The sequence below is a fragment of the Callospermophilus lateralis genome, chromosome 2 (genome assembly GCF_048772815.1).
Source record: "Callospermophilus lateralis isolate mCalLat2 chromosome 2, mCalLat2.hap1, whole genome shotgun sequence".
NCBI classification, from domain to species: Eukaryota; Metazoa; Chordata; class Mammalia; order Rodentia; family Sciuridae; genus Callospermophilus; species Callospermophilus lateralis.
This window is the reverse complement of record NC_135306.1, coordinates 206,255,934-206,282,005: the sequence shown is the minus strand read 5'-3', so window position 1 is coordinate 206,282,005 and position 26,072 is coordinate 206,255,934. Positions and strand designations below refer to the sequence as shown.

The following is a 26,072-nucleotide window of genomic DNA, read 5'->3' as shown; positions in this document are numbered from 1 at the left end:
CACAAATAAATAAATAAATAAATAAAGTGAAGGTCCATCAACAACTAAAAAATATGTATTAAAAAATAAATAAATAGGGGCTGGGATTGTGGCTCAGAGGTAGAGCACTCGCCTAGCATGCGCGGGGCCCTGGGTTCGATCCTCAGCACCACATTAAAAAAAAAACAAAATAAAGGTATGTGTCCACCTATAAGTAAAAAATAAATATTCAATAAATATATACATAAATAAAAACTTAAAAAAAAAAAAAGGCTGGGGGGAGATCAGTGATAGAGCACCCCTGGGTTCAATCCCTAGTACCACATAAAAGAAAAAGAAATACCAATAGGAAATGTTCTAATATATTGACTGTAATAGTATTACACGAGTAAATAAATTTGTTAAAATTCACTGAAATGTACACATAAATGGGCATGCACTCCATTGCATGTCAACCTGAGCTCAATTAAAAAAAGTTAAGGGCATTATTGAGAAATACACGAAAAGAGCAGGATAAATGAAGGGATATAATATGGGGAAAAGGACCAGTAGAAAAAGCATGTTACTGCTTACACAGCAAAATCACAGAATGCTTGCTTACTTTTAGGAGGTGACCTTGGTAATAGCTGACTCAATCTTTCTGGAAATGTTTTAGGTCCCTGAAAGATATTGGTGGATTATGACCTCTGCCCTCTAGATAATTTTCTATTCCTGAGCCCTCTCATGGCTTCCAGTCCTCCATTTAATGGCAAAGTATTCTGCAAATTTTATAAAATGATGTAGCATAGTTACTTTGAGAAGCCTAACCTCCAAGTTAGTCATTAAAATTTGTTCCCCAGAACACTCAGTATTCTAAATAAGTTCATGCTCTCACTGGGTTCCCTCATCTAGCAAGAATCAGGAGAAATCCCAAGAAATCTGTGAATTTTGGAGTAATAGTTCCCTTCCCAGGAAGGGGAAATACTGGGGAATGATATTGGTCAAATTCTATTGTTACATTGTGTGCATGTATGAAGCATGTTTGAATATTTCACAAAGAATCCTACCATTATGTACAACTATAGTGTACCAATAAAATAAATGAAAAAAAAAAAAAAAAAAAAACAACTAAAGACTAGGGGTTGGCGTTGTAGCTCAGTGGTAGAGTGCTTGCTTAGAATGTGTGAGGTACTGGGCTCAATCCTCTGCATCACATAAAAATAAATAAAATAAAAAGGTATTGTGTCCATCCACAACTAAAAAAAAAAATAAAACAAAACTAAGAACAAGCTGGGCCCAGTAGCACACACCTATAATCTCAGAGACTCAAGAGGTTGAGGCAGGAAGATGGAAAACTTGAGCCCACCTGGGTAACTTGGTAAGATCATGGCTCAAAATAAAAAAGTAAAAATGGGGAGGATATAGGTCAGTGGTAGGGCATCCCTGGTTCAATTCCCAGTACTTCAAAAAACAAAACACAAACAGAAAAAACTTAAGAACAAAGAGAATAAAAAAGGATGTTACAAAGACTTCATGTTTGAGTAGTCAGATATTTCTAAATCTTAACCATAGAAAAGTTTGCCTCAGGCCAAGTTTTATATTTATAACTACAATCATGTTATCTGTAAAATAAAATTCCAGAAATATTAAGGAAATACATATGTAAACAATGTTATTGTAATTCTCACGTTCCCTGTATTACTTAACCCATTCATTTTTTTTTTTTTTTTTTTTTGGTACTGGTGATTAAACTAAGGGGCACTCAACCACATCCCCAGACCTATTTTGTATTTTATTTAGAGATAGGGTCTCACTGAGTTGCTAAGTGCCTTGCCATTGCTGAGGCTGCCTTTCAACTCAAGATCCTCCTGCCTCAGCCTCCCGAGAAGGCTAAACTCTCTCTCTCTCTCTTTTTTTTTTTTTTTTTGATACCAGGATGTTGCTGAGGCTGCCTTTCAACTTGAGATCCTCCTGCCTCAGTCTCCTGAGCCAATGGGATTACAGGCATGTGCCACCATGCATGGCCAAGGAGGCTAAATTCTAACCACTTATGTTCCTATATTTCTACATAGCTAAACAATGATAATAAATATAAAAAGATTATTGTCATACTAGGGGAAAAAAGAAAACATTTTTATTTTTATTTTTTGGGGACAGTGCTGGGGATTGAACCCAAGGCTTCACATGTCAGGCAAACACTCTAGTATTACACCACACCTCTAGCCCAAGAAGCTTTTCACAGAGAAATTCTGCTTTTAGTTGTAGCATCTCTAACAACAAGAAGCAATAACACTGGGCACGGTGGCACATGCCTGTAATCCCAGTGGCTCAAGAGGCTGAGGCAGAAGGATCGCAAACTTAGTAAGATCTTATCTCAAAATAAAAAATAAAATGGTCTGGAGATGTGGCTCAGTGGTTACATCCTGGGTTCAATCCCTGTTACCAAAAAAAAGGAAAGAAATGACAAAAACTACACTTTATCTTCAAACAGTAGTGAAATACTGAGAACATTCCCCCCATATATGCACATCTATGTATTAATGATAATAATGGAACTTATTAGTAGGATACACACACACACACACACACATATGTTATATGCAATTACATTTCAACATTGAAAATCAAAGGGTATAATTAGGATTTCAATGGAGATATGACCCTCTTGCCCCAGCCCAGCCCCAGTAGCTGGGACTATAGGCATTCACCACCATACCTGCCTTTGTGACAGTTCTGAGTCAGGAATTAAATGAAAACAAAAACATCCCAAAAATGACTAGAAACATTGCAAAAAGTGAATATTGTGTAGATAGCCATTCCTTTGCTAAAAAAGATCGGTTAAATCAAAATCTGCCTTTAGGAGACTAATTTCAAATTCAAATTAAACTAACTAACCTTAAGATGGATTGCCAATCTATTACTAAATAGACACCCACTAGATCCTACTTAAGCAACTATCTCATAAAATACTCACCTGGCTTGAAACTAGTTTTCTCCTAAGTTTCTCAGCAAGTGTAAACCTACAGGACAAAAATTTCTTAAGCAAACTTCCCATCAACAGTTACAAGAGTGATTTTTTTTTTTTAAGATTCTTTACCATTACATGCAAAAGTCAATGTTCCTAAGTGAGGCTACTGGTGAAGCAAAGATCCTATCCTATATAATATTAAGTCATTTTGGAAAATGAAGAGTCTTCTAAAAACAGCAATTAATCAACTATCAACTAGTTTTTCACATTCAGCTTAATTTTGGTGTGTGCAAAAAGTTATAAATTCTCCAGTATAAAATCAACCCTCTAGTAACAATGACAATAGGGAGGAAACAATTAGACTAACCGTGGAAGGCCTTTGCACCATGTTCTCCAGCCTGGTGTGGCTAAATTCTAGACTGATGACATTATAAAGTTTCTCTCGCTCCTCCTCTGGGGTCTCATAGTAGCGTGTCCACTGAGCCATAGTCATTTCAATGCCTTTTTGTGTGTTCACATCCATGACATCCACCATCCGACGACTCCCTGCCATGAAAGATGCATTGATTTGTCTCTACTGAACCACTAAAACCTTTAAACATGTTAATAAAAAACGCAAATGGAAGGAAACAAACTACTCTTTCTTGTTTAGGATATTCAGCAGTGGACAAGGAAAGACTACTCACTTCAGAGGAAATAATAAAAAACAAATTACAGAGAATGGGAAAGACAAAAGTTAAGGTTAAAAAATAACAATCATTTCCTCTGGCATGTTCACAATACTGTCAGTTGTTGAATCTTATATTCCATGTCTCATTTAATTCTAACAATTTCAAATGTGAAGTATTAATACCCATTTCATACATGAGAAAATATGTGTCACCTAACTTAGAAGACAAAGAAGGCAGGATAACTCTACAGTCAATGTTCTTACCCACTAAGAAATATTGCTTTGATACAGGCTTAAAGACTGACCTAATCTACCCCAGTTTGAATAAAGGATCCATTAATTATTGAGTACTGGATGGAATCTGTCCATTCTTCAGTTTAACAGTTTTATTCCACAAACCTGCCAATACTTTTTTCTAACACAAAACCTCCTTTTCATTCATTCCACAAATATTTCCAATCTGATAATAATACCACGATGGACATAAAGGTCTATATCAGATTCTCCATTGTCTATCACAACAACAAAAAGTGCAGAATGTCACAAGAGTTAGCTTAAAATAACAGGGGAAGAAAACCGCTTTGGAGCCCAAGAGAACTAAGTTTAAATCCCAGTTCCAGTACCATTTGGGCAAGTTATGTAACTTCTCTGAACTTTTAATACATTTTTAAGGGCTAGCATCACCTTGTGGGCCGAGAGAGGATTTAAATTGAATGAAATAAAACATTTAGCACAAAGTAGGTACTCAATTTTATTAGTAAAAACAAAAGGAAAACTTCACATTTTGCCAGATTGATCAAAGAAAATTTTAGGAAAAGAGGCATATGGATAAACAGAATTCCAATAAGAGAAGATTAAGCGGGGACAATTCCAAGCAGATGCAATAGCACAAGAGAGGACATGGAAAGACAGTACAGCTAATGATCCAGAGAGGTGGTTAAAAAGCTGTCCAACTTATAGGACTAAATTATACCTACAATGTACCTGTACCCTGTCTTACTGGATATACCAAATAATACTAGGACCTAGTCCTCTGCATTCAAGTCTAGTTGAAGAGATAATATGCAAGAGGACAAGAATATGGCCAAGTGAAATAGATAAGGCAGATTTAAAAATACATAGAATGTAAGACAATGGACTAAATAAACCTTATCCTCATATTTTGGAAGAAAAAGTCAAAGCCAAATCAAAACTGATATGAGATACTCCCCTTCATACTCATTAGGATAGATATAATATAAAAAATGCAAAGTAAGTGCTCCCAAGGATGCAGAGAAATTGGACTCTCAAACAGTGATGCTGAAGAAATTAAAAAGTGCTAAGAGGGGCTGGGGATGTGGCTCAAACAGTAGCGCGCTCGCCTGGCATGCGTGTGGCCCGGGTTCGATCCTCAGCACCACATACAAACAAAGATGTTGTGTCTGCTGAAAACTAAAAAATAAATTAAAAATTAAAAAAAAAATGCTAAGAAAGTGGGAGGAAATTGATTAAGACCTCATATATCTACATACCCAGGAGTCTACTTCCTTCTTACTATTTTCTATTTATTTATTTATTTATTTAGCAGTACTGAGGATTAAATCCAGGGCCTTGCACATGCTAGGCAAGCACTCAACATTGAGCTATACTCCCAGCCCCATAAAACTTATTGGAGTGGGGACAGGGATTAAACCCAGGGGTGCTACACTGAGCTACATTCCCAGCCTTAATTTATTTACTTGTTTGTTTAGACAGGGTCTCACAAAATTGCTAAGGCTGTCCTGGACCTTGAAATTCTCCTGCCTCAGCCTCCAAAGTAGCTGTAATTACAAGAATGTGTCACCATGCCAGTTTAAAATTTAACCTTTTTTTCTTTTTTTTTTTTTTGAGTACCAGGAATTGAGTTCAGGGGCACTAAATCACTGGGCCAAATCCCCAGTACTATTTTTTGTATTTTATTTAGAGACAGGGTCTCACTGAATTGCTCAGTGCTTTGCTTTTACTGAAGCTGGATTTGAGCTGGTGATCCTCCTGCCTCACCACATGCACCACCATGCCCAGCTTTTTTTTTTTTTTTTTTAAGGAGAAGCCAAATCAATTTGTTTTAAACCTTTATTTGTTTACTGAGAATAGAACCCAGTGCCTCACACATGCTAGGCAAGTGTTCTACCACTGAGCTACAACCTCAGCCTGTCCAGCTATCTTAACCATTTTTGATACATAGTTCAGTAATACTAAATATATCTGCACTATTGCAGAATCATTAGTATACCCATCTTCTTCCCTCCTTTCATCTTGTAAACTGAAACTCTACACCCATTAAACGATAACTCCTCGTTACCCTCATCTCCCACAACCACCATTCCTACTTTCTGTCTCTATTATTTTGACTACTCTACCTCATATAAGTAGAACCATATAGTATGTCTCCCCGGACCCCTTTCAGTACTGGGGATTGAATCCAGGGACATTTTATCACTGTACTACATCCCCACATTTTTAATTTTTATTTTGAAACATGGTCTCACCGAGTTGCTGAGGCTGGCCTTGAATTTGTGATCCTTGTGCTTTAGCTTCCTGAGTTGCTGGGATTACAGGTGTGTGCGACCATGACTGGCTCAGTATTTTATCTTTTTGTGACTGGTTTATTTTACTTAGTTAAGTCTTCAAGGTCCATCCAAGTTGTAACGTGTATCAAAATTTTCTTTCTTTTTAAGGTTGAACAATACTCAATTGTATGGATATACAGCCATGAATTGCCCCAATGATGGATTATATTGCCTAGTAACATCATAGCCACCTTAGTTTGTGTAAGTATATGCTATGATGTTTGCACAGGATAAAAATCACCCAATTATGCATTTCTCAAAACATATCCCCCACTGTTAAGTGAGAAATGACATTGCACTGCATTTTACTTATCATTCATCTACTAATGGGTATCTACTTATGGGATGCTTAGTTTCAGTTATTGTCAATAATGATTCTATGAGCCAGGTGGGGTGGTGCATGCCTGCAATCCCAGTGGCTCAGGAAGCTGAGACAGGAGGATCTCAAATTCAAAGTCAGCTTCAGCAATTTATCGAGGCCCTAAGCAACTCAGTGAGACCCTGTCTCTAAATAAAAATATTTAAAAAGGGCTGGGGATGTGGCTCAGTGCTTAAGTGGCCCTGGGTTCAATACCTGGTACAAAAAAACAAAAAACAATGCTGCTATGAGCTGGGTATGGTTCATTACCCTTTGTAAATTCAGCTATTCTCAGGAGGCCAAAACAGGAGAATCACAAATTTGGGGCCAGCCTGGACAACTTAGTGAGACCCTATCTCAAAATAAAACATGAAAAGGGATAGGGATGTAGCTCAGAATGACCCTCAGTTCAATTCCCAGTATTAAAATTTTAGTAGTAGTAACAGTAGTAATAATGCTACAAACACAGTGAGATCCTGCTTTCTTTCTTTTGGGTACATATTCAAAAGGGGATTTTCTGGGGATAGTTCTGCTGTCGATATTTTTGTGGAACATATTATCTTCCACAGTGGCAGTCCTAGTTTATATTCCCACCAACAACACACAGGGGATCCAATTTCTCCATATCCTTCCCTCACCAACACTTGTTAATTTCCTGTTTGTTTAATTTTTAATTGTAGCGGTTTTGCTTTGTTTTGTTTTTGCAGTGCTAGGAATCCAACCCAAGGCTTTCTGTATGCTAAGCAGTACTCTACCACTGAGCTACATCCCTAGGCTCTCACTGTAGTCTTGATTTCTATTTCCCTATGATCAGTAATGTCCAGCATCTTTTTATTTATTGGCAATCTGTGCATCTTCTTTGAAGAAATACCTGTTCAATTCCTTTGCCCTTTTCTGAATCCATTTTTTAAATCGTTGAGTCTTATTTCTATATATACTCTAGATATTAACTCCTTATTAGATATATAATTTACAAATATTTTCTCCCATTCCTTAAGTTGTTTATATTTTTTGATGTACAAATTTCAAAATTTTTAAATTAGTCCAATATATCTACACTTTTATTACCTCTCTGTCTGGAGTCATAGCTAAGAAACCACTGCCAAATCTAACATTATGAAGCCTTGCCCTAGGTTTTTTGTTTTCTTTTTTTTCCCCTTAGGTATTAAGGTTGAACCTAGGAGTGCTCTATCACTGAGCTACATCCCCAGCCATTTTAATTTTTTTTTTTTTTTTAATTTTGTAATCATCTAAATTGCCAAGGCTGACCTGGAACTTGTAATTTTCCTGCCTCACTCTTTTGGGTCCCTGGGTGCCATGTTTTCTAGTAAGAGTTCTACAATTTAAAGTTTTGAATTTAGGTCTCTGATCCATTTTGAATTAATTTTTATATATGATGTTAGGTAGGAGTCCAACATCATTATTTTGCATGTAGACAGGCAGGTTTCCCAGCATGATTTGTAGAAGAAAAGTTACCCTAGTTTGACCATATATGTGAAGGTTTATTCCTAGCCTCTCTATTCTATTCCACTGTTCTGTGGGTCAATCTTTTTACCAGTATTACATTTTTTGATTACCACAGCTTTGCACTGTTTTGAACCCAGGAAATGTATTTCCTCCAGCTTTGCTCTTCTTTTTCAAGAATGTTTGGGTTTTTCTTGGCCCCTGGAGATTCCATATGAATTTTAGGAATTTTCTATTTCTGTAAAATAACATCTAGAATTTTGATAGGGATTACATCATTTTGTAGATCACTCTGGGCAGTTTTGACTTTTTTTTTTTTAAATAATAAGTATAGTGATGTCTTTTAAATGTCCCCATCTTGTTCCTTTTTAAAAAATATTAAGTTTTTAGTTGTAGATGGACACAATATCTTTATTTCATTTCATATTTATATTTATTTCATATTTATTGTAAATGGAATTGTTTCCAAAACTTTCTTCTCAGATTGTTCGTTGTTGGTATACAGAAATGCAACTGAACATTATGTACTTTGTATCTTGTTACTTTGACAAATTCCTTTATTTCTAACAGGTTTTGGGGCAATCTAAATTTAGTTTTCTACTATAACATCATATGGTAATTCTACTTTCAATTTGTGAACAGGTCATCTTACTTTCCAATTTAGATGCCTTTTATTTCCTTTTTTTTGCAGGTACGCTATTTAGAATTCCCAGTACCATGTTGAAGTGACAGAAGTAGGCATCCTTATCCCTCATCTTAGAGCAAAAGCATTTAGTCTTTCACAACTGGGTAGCTTTTTCATAGATGGTTTTATTATGTTGAGGTAGTTTCCTTCTGTTTCCAATGTGCTGAATTTTTTTTTTTTTTTTTTTTTTTTTTTTTTTAATCATGAAAATGGCGTTGAGGGGCTGGGGTTGTGGCTCACCTAGCATTGCGAGGCCCTGGGTTCGATCCTCAGCACCACATAAAAATAAATAAAGGTATTGTGTCCAACTACAACTAAAAAATAAATATTGAAAAAAATAATGGTGTTGAATTGTGTCAAATAATATATTTTCTTCATCAGTTGAAGGGATCGTGATTTTCCTTCCTTCATTCTGCTAATGTGGTACCCACTGATTGATTTTTATGTTGTTGAACCATCTTTGCTTTCCAAGAGTAAATGCAACTTGGTTCATGGTCTGTGATCTTTTTCAAATGCTGTATTTAGTTTGTTGATATTGTGCTTAAGATTTCTAAACAATGCTCATAAGGGATTTTGGTCTGTAGTTTTTATTTTCTTATATTGTCTTTGTGGTATCATTCTGTGAAGTAGCATTACTTCACAGAATGAGTTAAAAAGTGCTCCCTTTTCAATTCTTTGAAAATGTTTGAGAAGGATGGTTCAAGTGTTTAGTAGAATTCACCAGTGAAGCCATCAGATCCAAGCTTTTCTTTGCCGGGAGATTTTTGAATACTGATTTAATCTTTTTAACCAATTATACAGCCATTCTATTTTCCATTTCTTCCTGATTTAGTCTGGTTAGGTTCTGTGTTTCCAGGAATTTGTCAATTTATCCAATTTGTTGGTGAACAAATATGAATAGTATTCTCACATAATTTTTCTAATTTCTGTAGAATTGATAGTAATGTCCTCACTTTCATTTTTTACTTTAGTAATTTAATCTTTCCCCTACCTTGATCCATCTAGCTGAAGTTTTGTCAATTTTGTTAACTTTCTCAAAGAACTAACTTTTGGTTTCACTGATTTTCTGTTGTTTTTCTATTCTCTGTTTCATTTATTTCTGCTCTAATCTTTGTGGTCTTCATTTTCTATTCCTTAGGTTGTAATGTTAGGTTTTTAATTTAGGATTTCCCTTCTTTTTAATGTCTTTTTTTTTTTTCTTGTGGGGTCGGGATGCTGGGGATTGAACCCAGGGCCTTGTGCATGTGAGGCAAGCACTCTACCAACTGAGCTATATCACCAGCCCTAATGTTTAAGTCTTTATAACTATAAATTCCATTCACCACATTCTGTAAGCTTTGTTTTTGTGTTCATTTGCCTATACATATTTTTCTAATTTCTCTTGTGATTTCTTCTTTGTTCCACCGGTTGTTTAAGGATATATTGGTTAATTCTGTGAACATTCTAGTTTTGTTACTTATTTCTACCTTTGTACCATTGTGGTTGGAAAAGATACTTTGATATTTCTTTAAAAATTTACTGAAACTTAATTTGTTGTCTAACATATGATCTATCTTGGAAATGTCCCATGTAATACTTCAGAATATGTATGCTATTGTTGTTTAGTATTCTATATATACCTGTTAAGTCTAATTCGTTTCTTCTGTTAAGTCCTCTTTCCTGTCTGGTTGTTCTATCCATTATTGAGAAAGGCTACTGAAGTCTTCAAACGTTATTGCATAGAACTGTGTATTTCATATTTCTCCCTTCACTTCAGCCAGTGTATACATATAGACACACTTATTTATTTATTTAGTGATCTGGGGATCAAACCCAGGGACTCACACATGCTAGGACAAGTGTTCTACCTGATTTACCATTACCTTTGTATTTAGTTGATTCTGTAATTAAATATTTAAATTTCTTTCTCATTTCTTTTTGGTTATCAGGGAATTTACATCTAACATCCAATAGTTAAGCTTTCTATTTTGAATATCAAACTGCTTAAATAACATACAAAAACTATGTTCCTTTCACAAACCATTCCTATCCTTTTGGTTTTCTTTTTTTTTTTTTTTAATGTTGTGAAAGGACCTTTACTTTATTTATATGTGGTGCTGAGAATCAAACCCAGTGCCTTACACATGCTAGGCAAGCACTCTACCACTAAGCATTACAACCCCAGCCCTCCCTTTGAGTTTTGATGTCACAAAATCACATCCTTATATGTGTGCCTCTGAACATAAACTAATAATTCTTTAAAATGCATTATCTCTTAAATTACATAGAAAATAAAAATTTGGAGTCACATCTAAAGTTTCAATAATACTAATTTTTATTTTTTTTTTAATATAGTGCTTTTTTTTTTTTTTTAATTTTTTTAATATTTATTTTTTGGCGGACACAACATCTTTTTTTGTATGTGGTGCTGAGGATCGAACCCGGGCCACATGCATGCCAGGCGAGAGCACTACCACTTGAGCCACATCCCAGCCCTCAATAATACTAATTTTTAGACTAATAAGTGTGTTTTAAAACAGTCCTAAACTGGGGTACAGTGGCCTACAACGTTTCCAGGATACCTGGGAGCTCACTGAGGTAGGAGGATCACAAGACCAGAATGACTTTATAGGATTTAAATAAAAAATAAAAAAAGGACTAGGGATGAAGTTCAATGGTAAAGCATTTGCCTAGCATGTGCATGGTCTTAGGTTCAATCCCCAGCATTGCAATATAAATAAATAAATAAACATTAGTCTTCAATCATGTAGAAAACAAGGAACTGGGCGTGGTGGAACATACCCATAATTCCAGTAATTTGGGTGGCTGAAGCAGGATGATTTTAAAGTTCAAGGCCAGCCTCAGCAAAGTAGCAAGGCCCTAAGCAATTTATCAAGAACTTGTCTCAAAAAGAAAAAATAAAAAAGGCTGGGGTTCAGTAAGCGTCCCTCGGTTCAATCCCCAGCACACACACCCCTACCTACCCGCCGCCCCACACACAGAGTAATAAACAAACCATTGTTACAATAATACTAGTTTATATAATTGTCCACGTATTTAACTTTACTGGGACCTTTATTTCTCTACATGGCTTCAAATTATTGTATAGTCCTTTCAATTCCCCTGAGAAACTGCTTATAATCTTATTGAGACTCCCTGTATGTGACGAGTCATTTTTCTGATGCTTGCAAGACTCTGACTTTGGCTTTTGAAAAGTTTATTTATGTGTCTTCACGAGGGTCTCAGAGTTTATCTGGAGTTCATTGAACTCTTTAACTTTTTTTTGGATGACTTTCATAAAATTTGGGAAATTTTCTGCCATTATTTCTTCAAATATTTCCTGTCCCCTTCTCTCTCTCCTCCTTTTGGTACTCCCTGAAGGTGTCTCCTTGGGCTCTTGGTTTGTTTTGTGCTGCTTTTAACAGAACACCTGAGAAGGGGTAATTTATAATGAATAGGAATTTATTGGCTCATAGTTCCTGGGGTCAGTAGGAACAACATCAAGGTGCCAGCACACGACAAAGGTCTTTTTGCTGTTTTAAACCTAGCAAAAAGGAAGAGGATGAAACAGAACAAGAAGGAACCAAACTCAGGTTTTTGGGGGTTTTTTAAATTTTTTTTTTAAGGGCAGCATGAGGGTGGAGCATTCACAAAATAATCATCTCTTAAAACTGTTAGAAAGGCAATTAAATGTCAACATGAGTTTTGGAGGAGACAAACATTCAAACCGTGGCAGACTGTACTTTTCTTCAGTCTTTTGTATCTCTGTTCCTCAGACCCAATTTCCATTGTCCTACCTTTCAGTTCACTTTTCCTTTCTTCTGTTTGTTCAAATATGCCTTTCAATCTCTTTAGTAAATTTTTGTACTTTTTAGTTGCCCTCTCCCTTTTTTTTTTTTTTTTTTTTTTTTGGTTTTCTATCTCTTTGCTTATGTTTCCATGTCATTTGTACATCATTTTTCCTAATCTTCTGTATTTCCCTTTAGTTATTTCAGCATGTTTTTAAGATATTTGTTTTAAAGTTGTTCTCTACTAGATCAGGTTTTTCTCAAGGACAATTTCTGTTGATTTACTTTTTTCCTTTGAGTTCATCATAATTTCCTGTTTCTTTGTACACTTTTTAATCGGTTACTGAAAACTGAACACATAAATCTAATAATGTGTAACTCTTGAAATCAGATTTTTTCCCTTCCCAGGTTTTGCTATAAATATTGTTATTGTTTTGGGGCTTCTGATTGCTGTAGGCTGTCTGTGTGGCAAGGATCAAGCTGAAGTGTAAACAAAAGGTCTTTTTTGAGCCTGCACCTTTCCTTGGGGCTTGTATAGTTAGTTTCTAATTTTCCCCATATATTCAGTTGCCTTTGACTGTCATAGTCTGTAATGTCAGGCTCCCAGCGGGGTAAAGGAAAAAGGGAGGGGGAGAGGAAAGAGGGTGGTAAAGGGAATGGGCCTTTTAAATCTCCTGGAAATCATTTGGGTAGGGGGGAAGGGGCTTGCACCAACAATGGCCACCTAACTCTTTGTACCTCTGTGATCAGAAGCAGCCATCAAGTGATCAAAGCACAGATTCTCCAATATTTTGAAGGACACTTTTTGCCCATCCTGCCTCCTGCAAACTGCTGCTTGACTTCCATGGGCTTGGTTGGCAGGGTGGAGGGGGTGTCTGCTATTGTGCTACAACTCGAAATTTACTACCTATTACCATCCAAGTCTTATCCTGGATGTTGTAAGCCTTCAATGAACTGCAGCTCCAAAAAAGTTATAGTGGACAAATTCTGCCAGTACAATTACTGTCTGGGTGGGAAGCAAAGTTCTTACCACCATCCCAGAATCTCCTCTTGGAGTCTGTATTTTTTTTAAAATACTTTTTTAGTTGTAAATGAACACAATTTCTTTCTCTCTCTCTCTCTCTCTTTCTTTCTTTAAAGTGGTGCTGAGGATCGAACCCAATGCCTCACCTGTACGAGGCAAGCATTCTACCACTGAGCCACAGCCACAGCCCCTGGAGTCTGTATTTCTAACAAGTTAACACAAATAGTTCTCATGAGGTCATCTGTAGTCCACAATTACCTTTGTAGATGTCCTACCTTATTATTTAAACTAATAATGTCTAACCAAAAGAAAAAAGCTATGGTTATCAACTACCTCATGGGTCCAGGAAATTATTGTCCTGTACATTCATCAAGAAAAGAAGTGAGGTGTTCGCCTAGCATGGGAGGGACCCGGGTTCAATCCTCAGCACCACATAAAAATGAGGGCATTGTGTTGTGTCCATCTACACGTAAAAAAAATAAAAGTTAAAAAAAAAAAAGAAAGAAAAGAAGTGAAATGATGGATTTGTAAGTATTCAAGTAGGTTATCTAAGTCCTCCTGAAAGAAAGCTGTGCATTTTAATTATTCAATAGATTTCCTGAGCACTTACTACTACACTCCAGGAGCTATGTTAGATACTTGGATACATGGTGAAAAGCAAGTGGCTAGAATTTAACACACAAACAGTGAAAGGATGAATAATACAGGGATCAGAGAACCTTTCTCTACCTAGGATATGACTTTCACTCTTAGATAACAGAGGAGTTTTTATTCAGCAGTCTAACAAGGGCCCTCAAGTGGCCATGAGATAGTACTGCAATACTTAATTTCTTTTTTTTTTTTAATAGTAAACAATTTCTTTTAATATTTATTTATTTTTAGTTTTCGGTGGACACAACATCTTTGTTTGTATGTGGTGCTGAGGATCAAACCTGGGCCGCATGCACGCCAGGCGAGGGCGCTACCGCTTGAGCCACATCCCCAGCCCAATACTTAATTTCTAAAGCAAAGAATGGCACTGGAGTTTCAGTTCAACGGACAAAGTGTAAGAGTTGAAGGGTTAAAAGAAAACAGCCCCCGAAAACTCCTTTTGCCTCGTATCTTGTTGAAAACATTTCTAGAAGACTTTATGTCACTTTACTGTCTTATCATGTATGGAAAAATTACCATTCCTGAACTACTAGGATCACTGAAGTATCTTAGGGCCACAATAAACCAGTTGTCTGTAGAAAACTAAGCTGAACCTTTACTGACTCCGGGAAGTTTTCTTCTTTAATTAGATTGTAAAAATTTGCTTTCTTTTCCTAAATTTTTTGGATCTTTTTTTTTTTTTTGGTGGTGCTGGGAATTGAATCCAGGGGCTTGTTCCTGCTGGGCAAGCACTCTACCAACTGAGCTATATCCCCAGCCTTTTAAATACAATAAAATATAAATCAAATTAAGGACTGGCTTTAATTAAATCACTGAGAAGAAATTTTAACGTATCTACTTCTCAGTTCACAAAATTTCAAGTATTAGACAAGTTACCAAATGTAGCATTGGTTTGAATTTCTAAGAAATGTATCTACTACTTTAAGGATAAGGATAAAGAATCATAGATATCAATGTAGCTTGTTTCTTGGCTCAAAGGTACAAGTTTTGAGTTCCTGGGTATGATGCCCTGAAAAACAGTCTCCTTAGAGAGAGTGAGAATAAAGATGGTAGGTAGGAAAAGGATCAAGATTCAAAGGTTCTATGCCTAATGAGTATCAAAAAAGAAAACTTTTATAACTCAAGTAGTTTCTAATCAAGTAAATATTTCAATATTCCCATGACTTTAAGCTCAAAGATTCAGAGGCCAAAAGCTTGATACTTACCAACACACATTTTGACATCATTCACAGTGAAGTCTGGATCTGGCATCCTATGAAACAAACACTAGTAAGTATAAATGGAAAATACAACTTCTCTAGTCAATTTGAGATTTTCTTAAAGTACTGAGAACTCCCCAATCAGACACATCAATCTTTAGGACATATTTAGGTATAATGTCTTAAAAAAAAATTACTTATTATGGTTCCCTCCATGGGGATTGACCCCAGAGGAACTCTACCACTGAGCCACATCCCAGCAACAGGGTCTCACTAAATTGCTGAGGCTGGCCTTGAGCTTGCAGTCCTACTGCCTCAATCACTGGGATTACAGGCATGTATCACCATGCCTAACTTTATAAATGATTATGTATTTACATTCTTACACAGAAAAATATCCAACAAATGAGCAATGATTATTTAAGAATGGTATACTTCAAGAGATTTAAATTTCTTTTCTTTTTAGCTCATCTATACTTTTTCATTTATTTACCTATAACACGAATCATTTGTATAACAAAAACATGTACTTTTTTAAAATAAGTGAGAAATTATTTTCAATTACCTAATGTTCTGGGTTCTCAATACTGCCATTGCCTATAGCCCTGAGGAAAGGCCATTTCATAATCATATCCAGCAAGACCCAGAATACTTACTTTATTCCAAGTCCATCAGAATTTTTGAAAATCAGAGGGTCTCTCAAGCCACCTCGCTGGATATACTCTACATTAAAATCTGTCATCGCAGAAAAAACATTATTAGAAAAACAAGTACAGTTAGAAAGATAAAAGGATCTAAGTAGTAAGGTATAGATTATTTTGCGCATACAGTTGTACTCTGTTAATAAATAAACACTTGTTACTAAGAAGCATCTCTTCAGAAGTAGGGAAAACACCCTGAGAAGCCAGGCTTGAGAAGTTTGCTAAATTTGTATCTCCATAAGAAGTTCAGAATTTAAGCAACAGAGTTGTCTCATAAATCCTAAGTAGGAATTTTCATCACCCTGTCTCTTAGCCAAAAAATGATATGCATTTAACATTCTTGTCAGTTTGTTAAGAATCAAAGCTATGTGACACATGTGGAATTCCTTGGCTTCAGTGATGTGGTTATATACATAAAAGAAGTTTTATTGCACTACTTTTTAAAACTTCTTATTTTTTACTTGTGGATGGACACAATACCTTTCTTGTATTTGTTTTTTTATTTTTATGTGGTACCAGGAATCAAACCCAGTGCCTCACACCTGCTAGGCAAGCACTCTACCGCTGAGCCACAATCCTGGCCCTATTGTACTATTTTTAATTAAACACAATCCAAGGGATGGGAGGAAGAAAAAGCCTTTAGAAATTCCAAAAATACTCCTATCCCAATAAAAGACTACTTCTAATATATCAGAGAACAACTCAAGAATATAAAAATGGGACAGAGGATGCATACAAGTGGCACTATATAAAAGAAAGAAAATAAATACGTAGCATCAATAGGTAATATTTCAGTTTCAGGATGTTAAACTCAGATTCTATGCCTTCCCACATCAAGTTCTCAGATTCTATGCCTTCCTACATCAAGGGGTTACAGCTCTGAATCAAATTGATACTGACCTTTTCCCTCCATAAAAGTAACAAAATTGGCATTATATTTATTGGTGTGGAGTTTCTCTTCCAAGTCAAAAGTTCGTTTCCCTTCAATTTCATCATCTGAAATGCCATCATCTTCATAGCGTCGTCTCATGGTACCACGCTGGGAAAGAAGGGACATAAGGATAAAATCACGCACTTTTTTAGGCCCATCTCTTATAAATCTCTTCTCTCAACTCAAGATCAGCTGATGTTCTCAGAATACACAGAATGTATAACAAAGTTTTAATGAGCCACTGGGTTCCCTACCTGTGAATTTTACCTCTGCTAACTCTTTAAGCCTAGATATTTACATTCACAGTGAAAACAACCAAATAGGATCTCCTAAATATTTTATTTGTCTACCATGGCTTATCAAAGTGGAGATAAACGATCTTTATAGACATTCAAGTGAAGATACAAAATATAATTATTTTCATAGAGGAGAGGTATACCTAAGATTAACTTTGTGAAACAACCTCAAGAATAGACTAAAACATCTGAATAGATCACAAACTCTTTTATCCGAGATAATCTAAACAACAGCGTGCTAAACAGCAGATGATTATTAGTATTAAAAGATAATACATCTTCAAGGAAAATACCTAAAAAGCTGCTCAATATCATTAATCATTACAGAGTTGCAAATCAAAACCATAATGAGATACTACATACTTGCCAGGATAGCTACCACCAAAATTTGGGCAATAACAAGTTTTGGTGTGTGGAGAAATTTACATCCATAGGTGGGCACGGTGGCACACACCTGTAGTACCAGCCACTTAGAAAGCTAAGGCAGGAGGATCTTAAATTCAAAGCCAGCCTTAGCAACCTAGCAAAATCTTGTCTCAAAAAATAAAAAGGACTGGGAATATGGCCCAGTGGTTAAGCACCCCTGGGTTTAATCTCAAGTAGCAAAAAGAAAAAGGGGGCTACAATTATGCCTAGCATGTGTCAGGCTCTGGGTTCCATCCTCGCACCACATAAAAATAAATAAATAAAGATATTGGGTCCATCCACAACTAAAAAAAAAATAATAATAATAATAAAAAGAAAAACGAGGGCTGAGGCTGGTTTTGAACGCACAATCCTCCTGCCACAGCCTCCTGAACCACTTGGGATTACAGGTGTGAGCCACCGCATCCAGCCAGATAATTATTTTAAAGGTGTGAAATGGTGATCACCTTCCATAAACAAACAAATGAACGAATAAATAAATAAGTAAATAAATAAATTAATAAGAAATGAAAAAGTCTGAAAGGGCAGAATTAAGCCATAAAAATAAAAATTAAAGGAAAGTAAATTTGTTATGTGCCAGGACTACAAAATTCAATTTATCACTTTTAGGTAGAAACACTCCAAGGATATCTTTTCCATATTTGGTAAAAGCCTTCCTTGGTACTTTGGTTGCCATAAATCACAGTTCAAAGTCCAAAAGACTCAACTTTAGCTAACTTTCACTTGCTCTAAAAATACCATCATTATTCAAAATATTTAGGTGCATTTCTATTAGAGGCATTCAATGATGTGTTTCTTACATGGAGGTGTTTGTTCATTTACTTAAAGACATCATCCGGTTCTTCCCTTGCCTTGTTTCCTACATATGACTGAAAAGAAGTTCCAGAGATGAGTTCCAAGTATCTCATAGAATAAAGGTACAATACAAAACTATAATAAGTGTAGTTTTGTTTCCAAAATAGTCACTTTTAGAAAGCACTCGCTTGCACTTTTTAACAACAAAATAATCCTGTCATATTTTCAAACCTCACCCTTTCCTAGGCCTACCAAAAAAAAAAAAAAAAAGAAACAATTGTGCTATTATCTCAAAATTTTTAACACACAAGCACAAAGTTTCCCCATCCTATCTTTTCACATGCTTTTATTTTCCTGTACATAAAAGATTTGCAATTTTAAGTACACAGAGTATAAGGATATAAGGAAGCCTCCTGCTCCAGTCAAGCCATTCCTATTTCTTAAAGATAATTTAAAAAATATGACTATATTTTTAATTTCTTTTTGACTGTTCCAACCAGGGAAATCAGTGACAATGTAAACACTGTGTCAGTTTTAACACTGTCAAGGATAAGGGGAAGTTTTTTCCTATCTCCCTAAATTAATTTAAACTTCTAAGACCTATTCCATTAAGTGCCTTAAAAAAACATAACCAATTCTCACAATAACACTGGAGATCAGTATGCCATAACAATCTCTGCTATAGGTGAAACTCCAAAGGCAAGGTCACTTGAACATTAAGTAAATTAGCCACCAATCTCCTCCCACGTCACTAATAATTCCAACTGACTTACTGGTGTGCTCTGAGCTTCTATTCCAGGTGCTTTTCATACAGTGATTTTAGGCAGACTTAAAGAGAAATTACTGACTTCCCATAGTTGCTAACCCTAGCTGAACTGAGCATCTCAGTAGGTAACAGGCACAAACTGAATATGGAAATCTATTTCAACCAAATTTTCTTTCAAAAGTAATTTGAATTTTTCAATGCTAACAGTAAGTTGTATTCCTGAAAATCAATAATCAATTTATTAGTATTATGGTTTGGATATGTGATGTCGTATGGTGAGAGGTAAAATGATTAGGTTATGAAAGTCTTAGTCTAATTGATGCCTTAATAATCCACTGGTATGGATTAACCTGGTGATAACTGCTGGCAGATAGGGTGTGGCTGGAGGAGGTGGGTCACTGAGGGCGTGCCTTTTGGGTATTTTGTCTCTGCCAAGTTCTGAGCTGTTTTTCTCTTCCACATCCTCTGCCATGATTTTTGCCTCATCTCAGGCACAGAGATATAAAGTGAACCATCTATGGACTAAGACTTCTGAAACCATGAGGGCCAAATAAACTTTTCCTCCTCTGCAATGGTTCTTGTCAGGTCTTTTGGTCACAGCAGTAAAAATGCCGACTAAAACACTTAGTCATTCGTTTAACATCACTAGTCATTAGGGAAATGAAAATCCAAAACAACAAAGATCCAGGTGTTGGGCGTGGTAGCTACACACCAATTGTCCCAGTGATTTAGGAAGCAGAGGTTGAATTTGAGGTCAGCTCTGGCAACTCAGTGAGACCCTCAAGACCTCAATGAGACCTTGTCTCAAAATAAAAAATAAGAAGGTCTGAGCATGTATCTCAGTGGTAAAGTGACCCTGAGTTCCAACCCCAGTACCTTTAAAAAAAGAAAAGAAACCCCACAGTGAGATATCACTTCCAACCCATCAGTCAAATATTAAGTGTTAGTGAGGATTAAAATAGCACTGTAGCCTTTTGGAAAACACTGGCAGTTTCTCAAATGATTAAACATAAAATTACTTTATGACATAGTAATTCTACTCCCAAGCATCTATTTACCCAAGAGAATGAAAACAGACTCACACAAAAACTTGTACATAGCAACTTTCCTCCCTGACCCTTTAAGACTGAAGCCCCAGGAATGCTCTACCACTTAACTATACCTCCAGCCCTTAACAGGGTCTTGCTGCATTATCCAGGATGGCCTCAAACTTGTGCTTCTCCTTCCTCAGCCTCCTGAGTAGCTGGGATTATAGGCAAGTACCACCATACCTGGCCTTTTTTTTTTTTCTTTAAAAAAAAAAAAAAAAAAAGACAGCATCTTACCACATAGCCCAGATTAGTCTCAAATTCATGAGTTAAAGGAATCCTCCCACATTAGCCTCTTGGGCTGGGACTATAGGCCTATACTACCATTCTCAGCTCTTAGAGCAACATTAGAGATAGCAACATTATTCAGAGTAGCCATGAAGTAGAAACAACCAAAAGATCCATCAAATGAAGAATGGATAAATAAAGCACAGTATATCTATACAATGCAATATTGTTTAACAATAAAAAGGAGTTAATTACTGATAAATGCTATTAACTGAAAAATATAACAAGTGAAAAAAAGTCAGTCACTAAAGACCACATTATAATTCTGTTCAGATGAAATCTACAAAACAAGCAAATCTATAGAGACATAAAGTACATTAGTGGTTGTCAGCAGCTGGGTGGACAGAAGATGGGCAATAACTGCTAATGTGTTCTGGGTTTATCTGGATAACAAAAAGAGTTCTGAAATTAGATACTGGTAACTGATGTTTGCACAACTTTGTGAACATACTAAAAATACTGCTGAATTATAAATTTTAAAAGGGTAAGCCAGGCGCAATGGCACACACGTGTAATCCCAGCAACTTGGGAGGCTGAGACAGGAGAATGGCAAGTTCAAAGCCAATCTCAGCAAAAAGCAAGGTGCTAAGCAACTCAGTGAGACCCTGTCTCTAAATAAAAAAGGCTGGGGATGTGGCTCATAGGGTCAAGTGTCCCTGAATTCAATCCACGGTATTCAAAAAAAGGGGGGGCGGTAAATTTTTTGACATATAAATTGTATCAATAAAAAAATAATAATTATTGGATTGGGGCTGTGGCTCAGTGGTAGAGCACTTACCTACATGTATGAGGCACTGGGTTCAAACCTCAGCACCACATAAATAAATAAAATAAAGGTACTGTGTCCATCTACAACTAAAAAATGTATTTTAAAAAAATAATAATTAACAATATGTTAAAAAATAAGATAGCATAATGGATATGTTTGTGAAAAGCATATATAATGAAAAAAGGTTTGATGTGGACCAATAAAAAAAGCCACTGTTCAAGAATATTTTTTGAGAAACTACAATATTTTTCTAAATGATTCCCATAGTCATTTTAGTTAATTTTCTGTGAAGGGGAACAGGGAATAAAACAAAACAGTATTTCATTAACTAATATTATGCGCCAGGAATGCAAAAGCAATTTGTTAATTCTGAGAATTTCCATTACATCTAGTGATCTAATTCACCACACTAACACATTGAAGAAGTAATATATGGTCATCTAGATCTATGCAGCCCAATATGGTAGCTTCTAGTGATTTGTGGCTATTAGATTTAAATTAAGATTAAATACATTTTTTATGCAGAATGTTGGGAAAACTGGATATCCAACAATGAAGTTGGAACACCTTACTTTATGTCACATGCAAAACAAAAACAAAACAAAAACTCTCACAATGGATTGAGACATAAAAACCAAAACTGTATAATTCTTAGAGGGGGACTGGGATTGTGGCTCAGAGGGAGAGCTTTCACCTCGCATTTGTGAGGCACTGGGTTCGATCCTCAGCACCACATAAAAATAAAATATTGTGTCCACCTAACAAAAAATATATATATATTAAAAAAAAAAGGAAAATTGACACTAAATTTGGTCAGATTTCTTCGGACATGAAACCAAAAGCACAGGCAACAAAAGAAAAATCAAATAGATAAATTATATTTCAACAAAATTAAAAACTTTTGTGCAAAGGACACTCAAGAGATTAAAAACACAAACCACAGAATGGAAGAAATATTTTCAAATCATTTATCTACTAAAGGGTTAATATCCAGAATATTTAAAGAATTCTTACAAAAACAACAGAACAAACAAATCAAATTAAAAAATGGGCAACCGCAGGCTGAGGTTGTGGCTCAGTGGTGGAGTGCTTGCCTAGCATGTGTGAGACACTGGGTTTGAGTCTTAGCACCACATATAAATAAATAAAGGCCCATCAATAACCAATAAAATTTAAAAAAAAAAAAAATTGGGCCACCCAAATATATGTTTCTCAAAAAAAAAACAAAACAACACAGGAGGCAGGGATATAGCTCAGTTGGTAGAGTGCTTGCCTTGCATGCACAAGGCCCTGGGTTCAATCCCCAGTACCAAAAAAAATAGGCCTATGCCAGAAGCTGAGTGATAGAGAAGGAAGGAGCTTGGTGGTAGGCAGTAAGCTGTCTAAAGGCTTCCACATCTTCCTCCACAACACCCAACACCCTCCAAAATTAAACAAACTCCTATATACCTCAACTATCAACCAGGTGGAGCTGGACCCAGTGTATACACCTATAATCCCAACACTCTGGAGACTAAGGCAGGAGGATCAAAAGTTCAAAAATTCAGCCTCAGCAATTGAAGCCCTAAGCAACTTAAGTGAGATGCTGTCTCAAAATAAAATGTAGATGTAGTTCAGTGGTTAAGCACTCCAGGGTTCAATCCCTGATACCTCCCCACCCACCCCACCCACCCACCCCCTCCAAAAAAAAAAAAAAAAAAAATCAACCAGATGTTAAAAGTCAGTTCTTTTGGAGAATTTAAGTGTTTCTATTCCCAAATAGGCCCAAAGGAGTCAAGAGAAGTAGTAATGTAAAATATGAAAAAGTCTGCTCGTCTTTTAATCAGAAAAGTGAACAATGATGCCAGGGCAAAGTAATGACAGCAGCTAATGTCTGAGTGCTTACCACAAACCCCATACTGGCTGGAGCTGGGGCTCAGTGGTAGAGCGCTTGCCTGGCACATGTGGGGGCACTGGTTCAATCCTCAGCACCACATAAAAATAAATAAAGATACTGTGTTCATCTACAACTTAAAAAAATTTTTTTAAAAAGCACCATGCATGTATTGTCACATTTAAATCCAATATCTACATGATATATTATCCTCTCTACAAACAAGGAAAATGAAGGACAGAAGTAGTAACTACCCAACTTACAAAATAACTGGTATGGCTTAAGAACTAGAGTGGCTGGGGTTAAAACCCAGGCACTTTGGTTCTGGAGCTGACAGCCCTAACCATGCAGCTCTATATGCTCCTGAAATTGTGTGGGAACAAAACTTCAGCCAAATCAGTAGCTTGAGGCAGCTGGAAGAAACTGTCAAAGGAGACTTCAGACAGCTGAAATGGTTCTGGCAGAGACAGAAAGTAAAGCGGTGGAATGAGTTTGCAACAAAAGAGACTTTTTTTTTTTTTAATATTTATTTTTTAGTTGTAGTTGGGCACGAGACCTTTATTTCACTATTTTTATGTGGTACTGAGATCGAACCCATGGTCTGGCACATGTGAAGTAAGTGCTCTACTGCTGAGCCACAACCCCAGCCCCAAAGAAGACTGTCTTTAAGTAAGAAAATCATGCTTGGTAAATAGATAATTAGCAAAGCCTCTTCCGCAGAGTGGGAGGTTTCTTATATTTGCTAAGATACATTATATTTCTAGTTGTTTATGCCACTTTTATTTAATATTCTACCATTCCTGATTTCTTTCTTTTTTTTTTTAAGAATTTTGTTTTAATATTTATTTTTAGTTTTCGGCGGACACAATATCTTTGTTTGTATGTGGTGCTGAGGATCGAACCTGGACCGCACGCATGCCAGGCGAGCGCACTACTGCTTGAGCCACATCCCCAGCCCCCTGATTTCTAATTCTAGCTTTTACTTCACAAATTATTATACTGATTATTCCCTATTCGACTAAAATAAAAATATTACCTGTTAGGACAAGGTACCTTTCTATATCTCAAAAGTACTTTGCACTCAGTACATTTATTATATGTATACTATGAAAATCTGTTCTTATTCTCATGAAGATATTTATAGTCAGAGTGACACTTTATTATACATCTTCTTCAATGATGAAACTACCAATATTTTTTATTAAGATTAATTTCTTCATCTCCTATTTCTACAAAGAAATTTAAAATTCTAATTTTACCCCACTGCATGAAAGAAAAAAGTTTTTTTCTTGCTGGTAGATGACGACAAGAAGCCAAGTAACAACTAGATCTTTATGTCTCACCTGTGAGCTCCTGCTTTAAAAAAAAAAAAAAAAAAAGCTTAGGGCATTTTGTAAAACTGTGAAGTTGTATAGATTAAATATGAATATTTGCAACATATACCAAATCCTTACTTCATAGCTTTAATATACATTTATCTATTTAATATGCAGTATCTACTATAAAGAAAGAAGCTAAGTTCTCACTCCAAATAAATGCATACTATTCAAACAAGCAATTAAATTTTAAAATGTGATTATTTTCAATTTCTTTGCAAGATCACACTTTGGGGCGGGTATGTGTTGATCACTGTCTATTTCCCTCTGTACCAGTCTCATGTATTTATCTGAATACATTTATTCATACAAAAAGGTTACACAGAATATGAAATAATAGCCAGATTCTCAGTATACAAAGATAAAAAGGCATAGTCATTTTTTCTTTTAGTTGTAGATGGACACAATACCTTTATTTTATTTATTTTTATATGGTGGTGAGGATCAAACCCAGTGCCTCATGCATGCTAGGCAAGCGCTCTGCCACTGAGCTACAAACCCAGCCCAAAAGGCATAGTATTAACTCTATAGAAGATCACAGGCCAGTAGGGGAAGAAAGACAAATAAATATAGTATTAAAATTAACATAGAGGAAATGCCAAAGACTCCACATAAATGACACTAGAAAAGATGTTTATTCATTTAATATAACTTTATGGAACACTTACTTAATACCAGCAACTATGTATAAAGACTATTGCTCTCTACAGCTGGTCACACCTATAATCCCATCTACTCAGGAGGATGAGGCAAGAGGACTGGATTGCCAACTTAAGGCCAGTCAGGGAGATCCTGTCTCCAAAAAAGCAGGTGGGGGGCAGGCGGGGGCGGGAGGGGGTTGACACACACTATTGCTCCTCTTGTAGCAGTGATCTCTTCAAACTTTGTGGAGGTTTTCCTACCCCTACTATATCTCTCAGTATTTCCTTTTAAATAAAATATACATGTATATACAGATAGAAATATAAAACACTTCTGAAATAAAATGTTATTAAAATGTTATCAAAATGTTTACGAAATTTGAACATTTCATTACACCTCATGAGACATGCTCAGAAAGCAGGATTTTAATGAGAAGGGCTATGGTGGCACAAAAAATAGTAAGACTCAGCCTATAATTACAATGACCAAACCTTGGGCCCAAGTTATTATCTTTTGCCCCTTAAAAAAAAGAAAGACAAGAAACTTGAACACAGGGATAAAAGAAGACCACATATAGAATTTTAACCTAATTGGGTTTTCTTTGGTTTTGGTACTGGAGATTTAAAAACTCACCGGTGCCTTACCACTGAGCCTCATCCCTAGCCCCCTTTTTGTTTTTTATTTTGAGACAAGGTCTCAAAAAGTTGCTTAGAGCCTCACTAAATTACCCATGCTAGCCTCAAACTTGAAATCCTCCCGCCTCAGCCTCCAGACACCATGGGATTATAG

General features: G+C 36.0%; 1 protein-coding gene across 7 annotated transcripts in view; it reads right to left on the bottom strand.

Moving 5' to 3' along the window:
* Kdm2a (lysine demethylase 2A) overlaps positions 1–26,072 on the bottom strand; it is a 111,250-nt gene that overhangs the window by 37,420 nt on the left and 47,758 nt on the right. For 5 of the 7 annotated variants that reach the window (XM_076847670.2, XM_076847664.2, XM_076847665.2 and 2 more), the window contains 4 exons: positions 16,934–17,072; positions 15,989–16,067; positions 15,339–15,385; positions 3,294–3,472 (listed from right to left, as the gene is read on the bottom strand). In XM_076847670.2, coding sequence (XP_076703785.1) covers positions 3,294–3,472; positions 15,339–15,385; positions 15,989–16,067; positions 16,934–17,063 — 435 coding nt within the window. In that variant the 5' untranslated portion in view covers positions 17,064–17,072. Of the gene's footprint in view, positions 1–3,293; positions 3,473–15,338; positions 15,386–15,988; positions 16,068–16,933; positions 17,073–18,486; positions 18,556–26,072 lie in introns of all 7 variants that reach the window. The other 2 variants (XM_076847668.2, XM_076847669.2) reach the window with 1 other exon arrangement.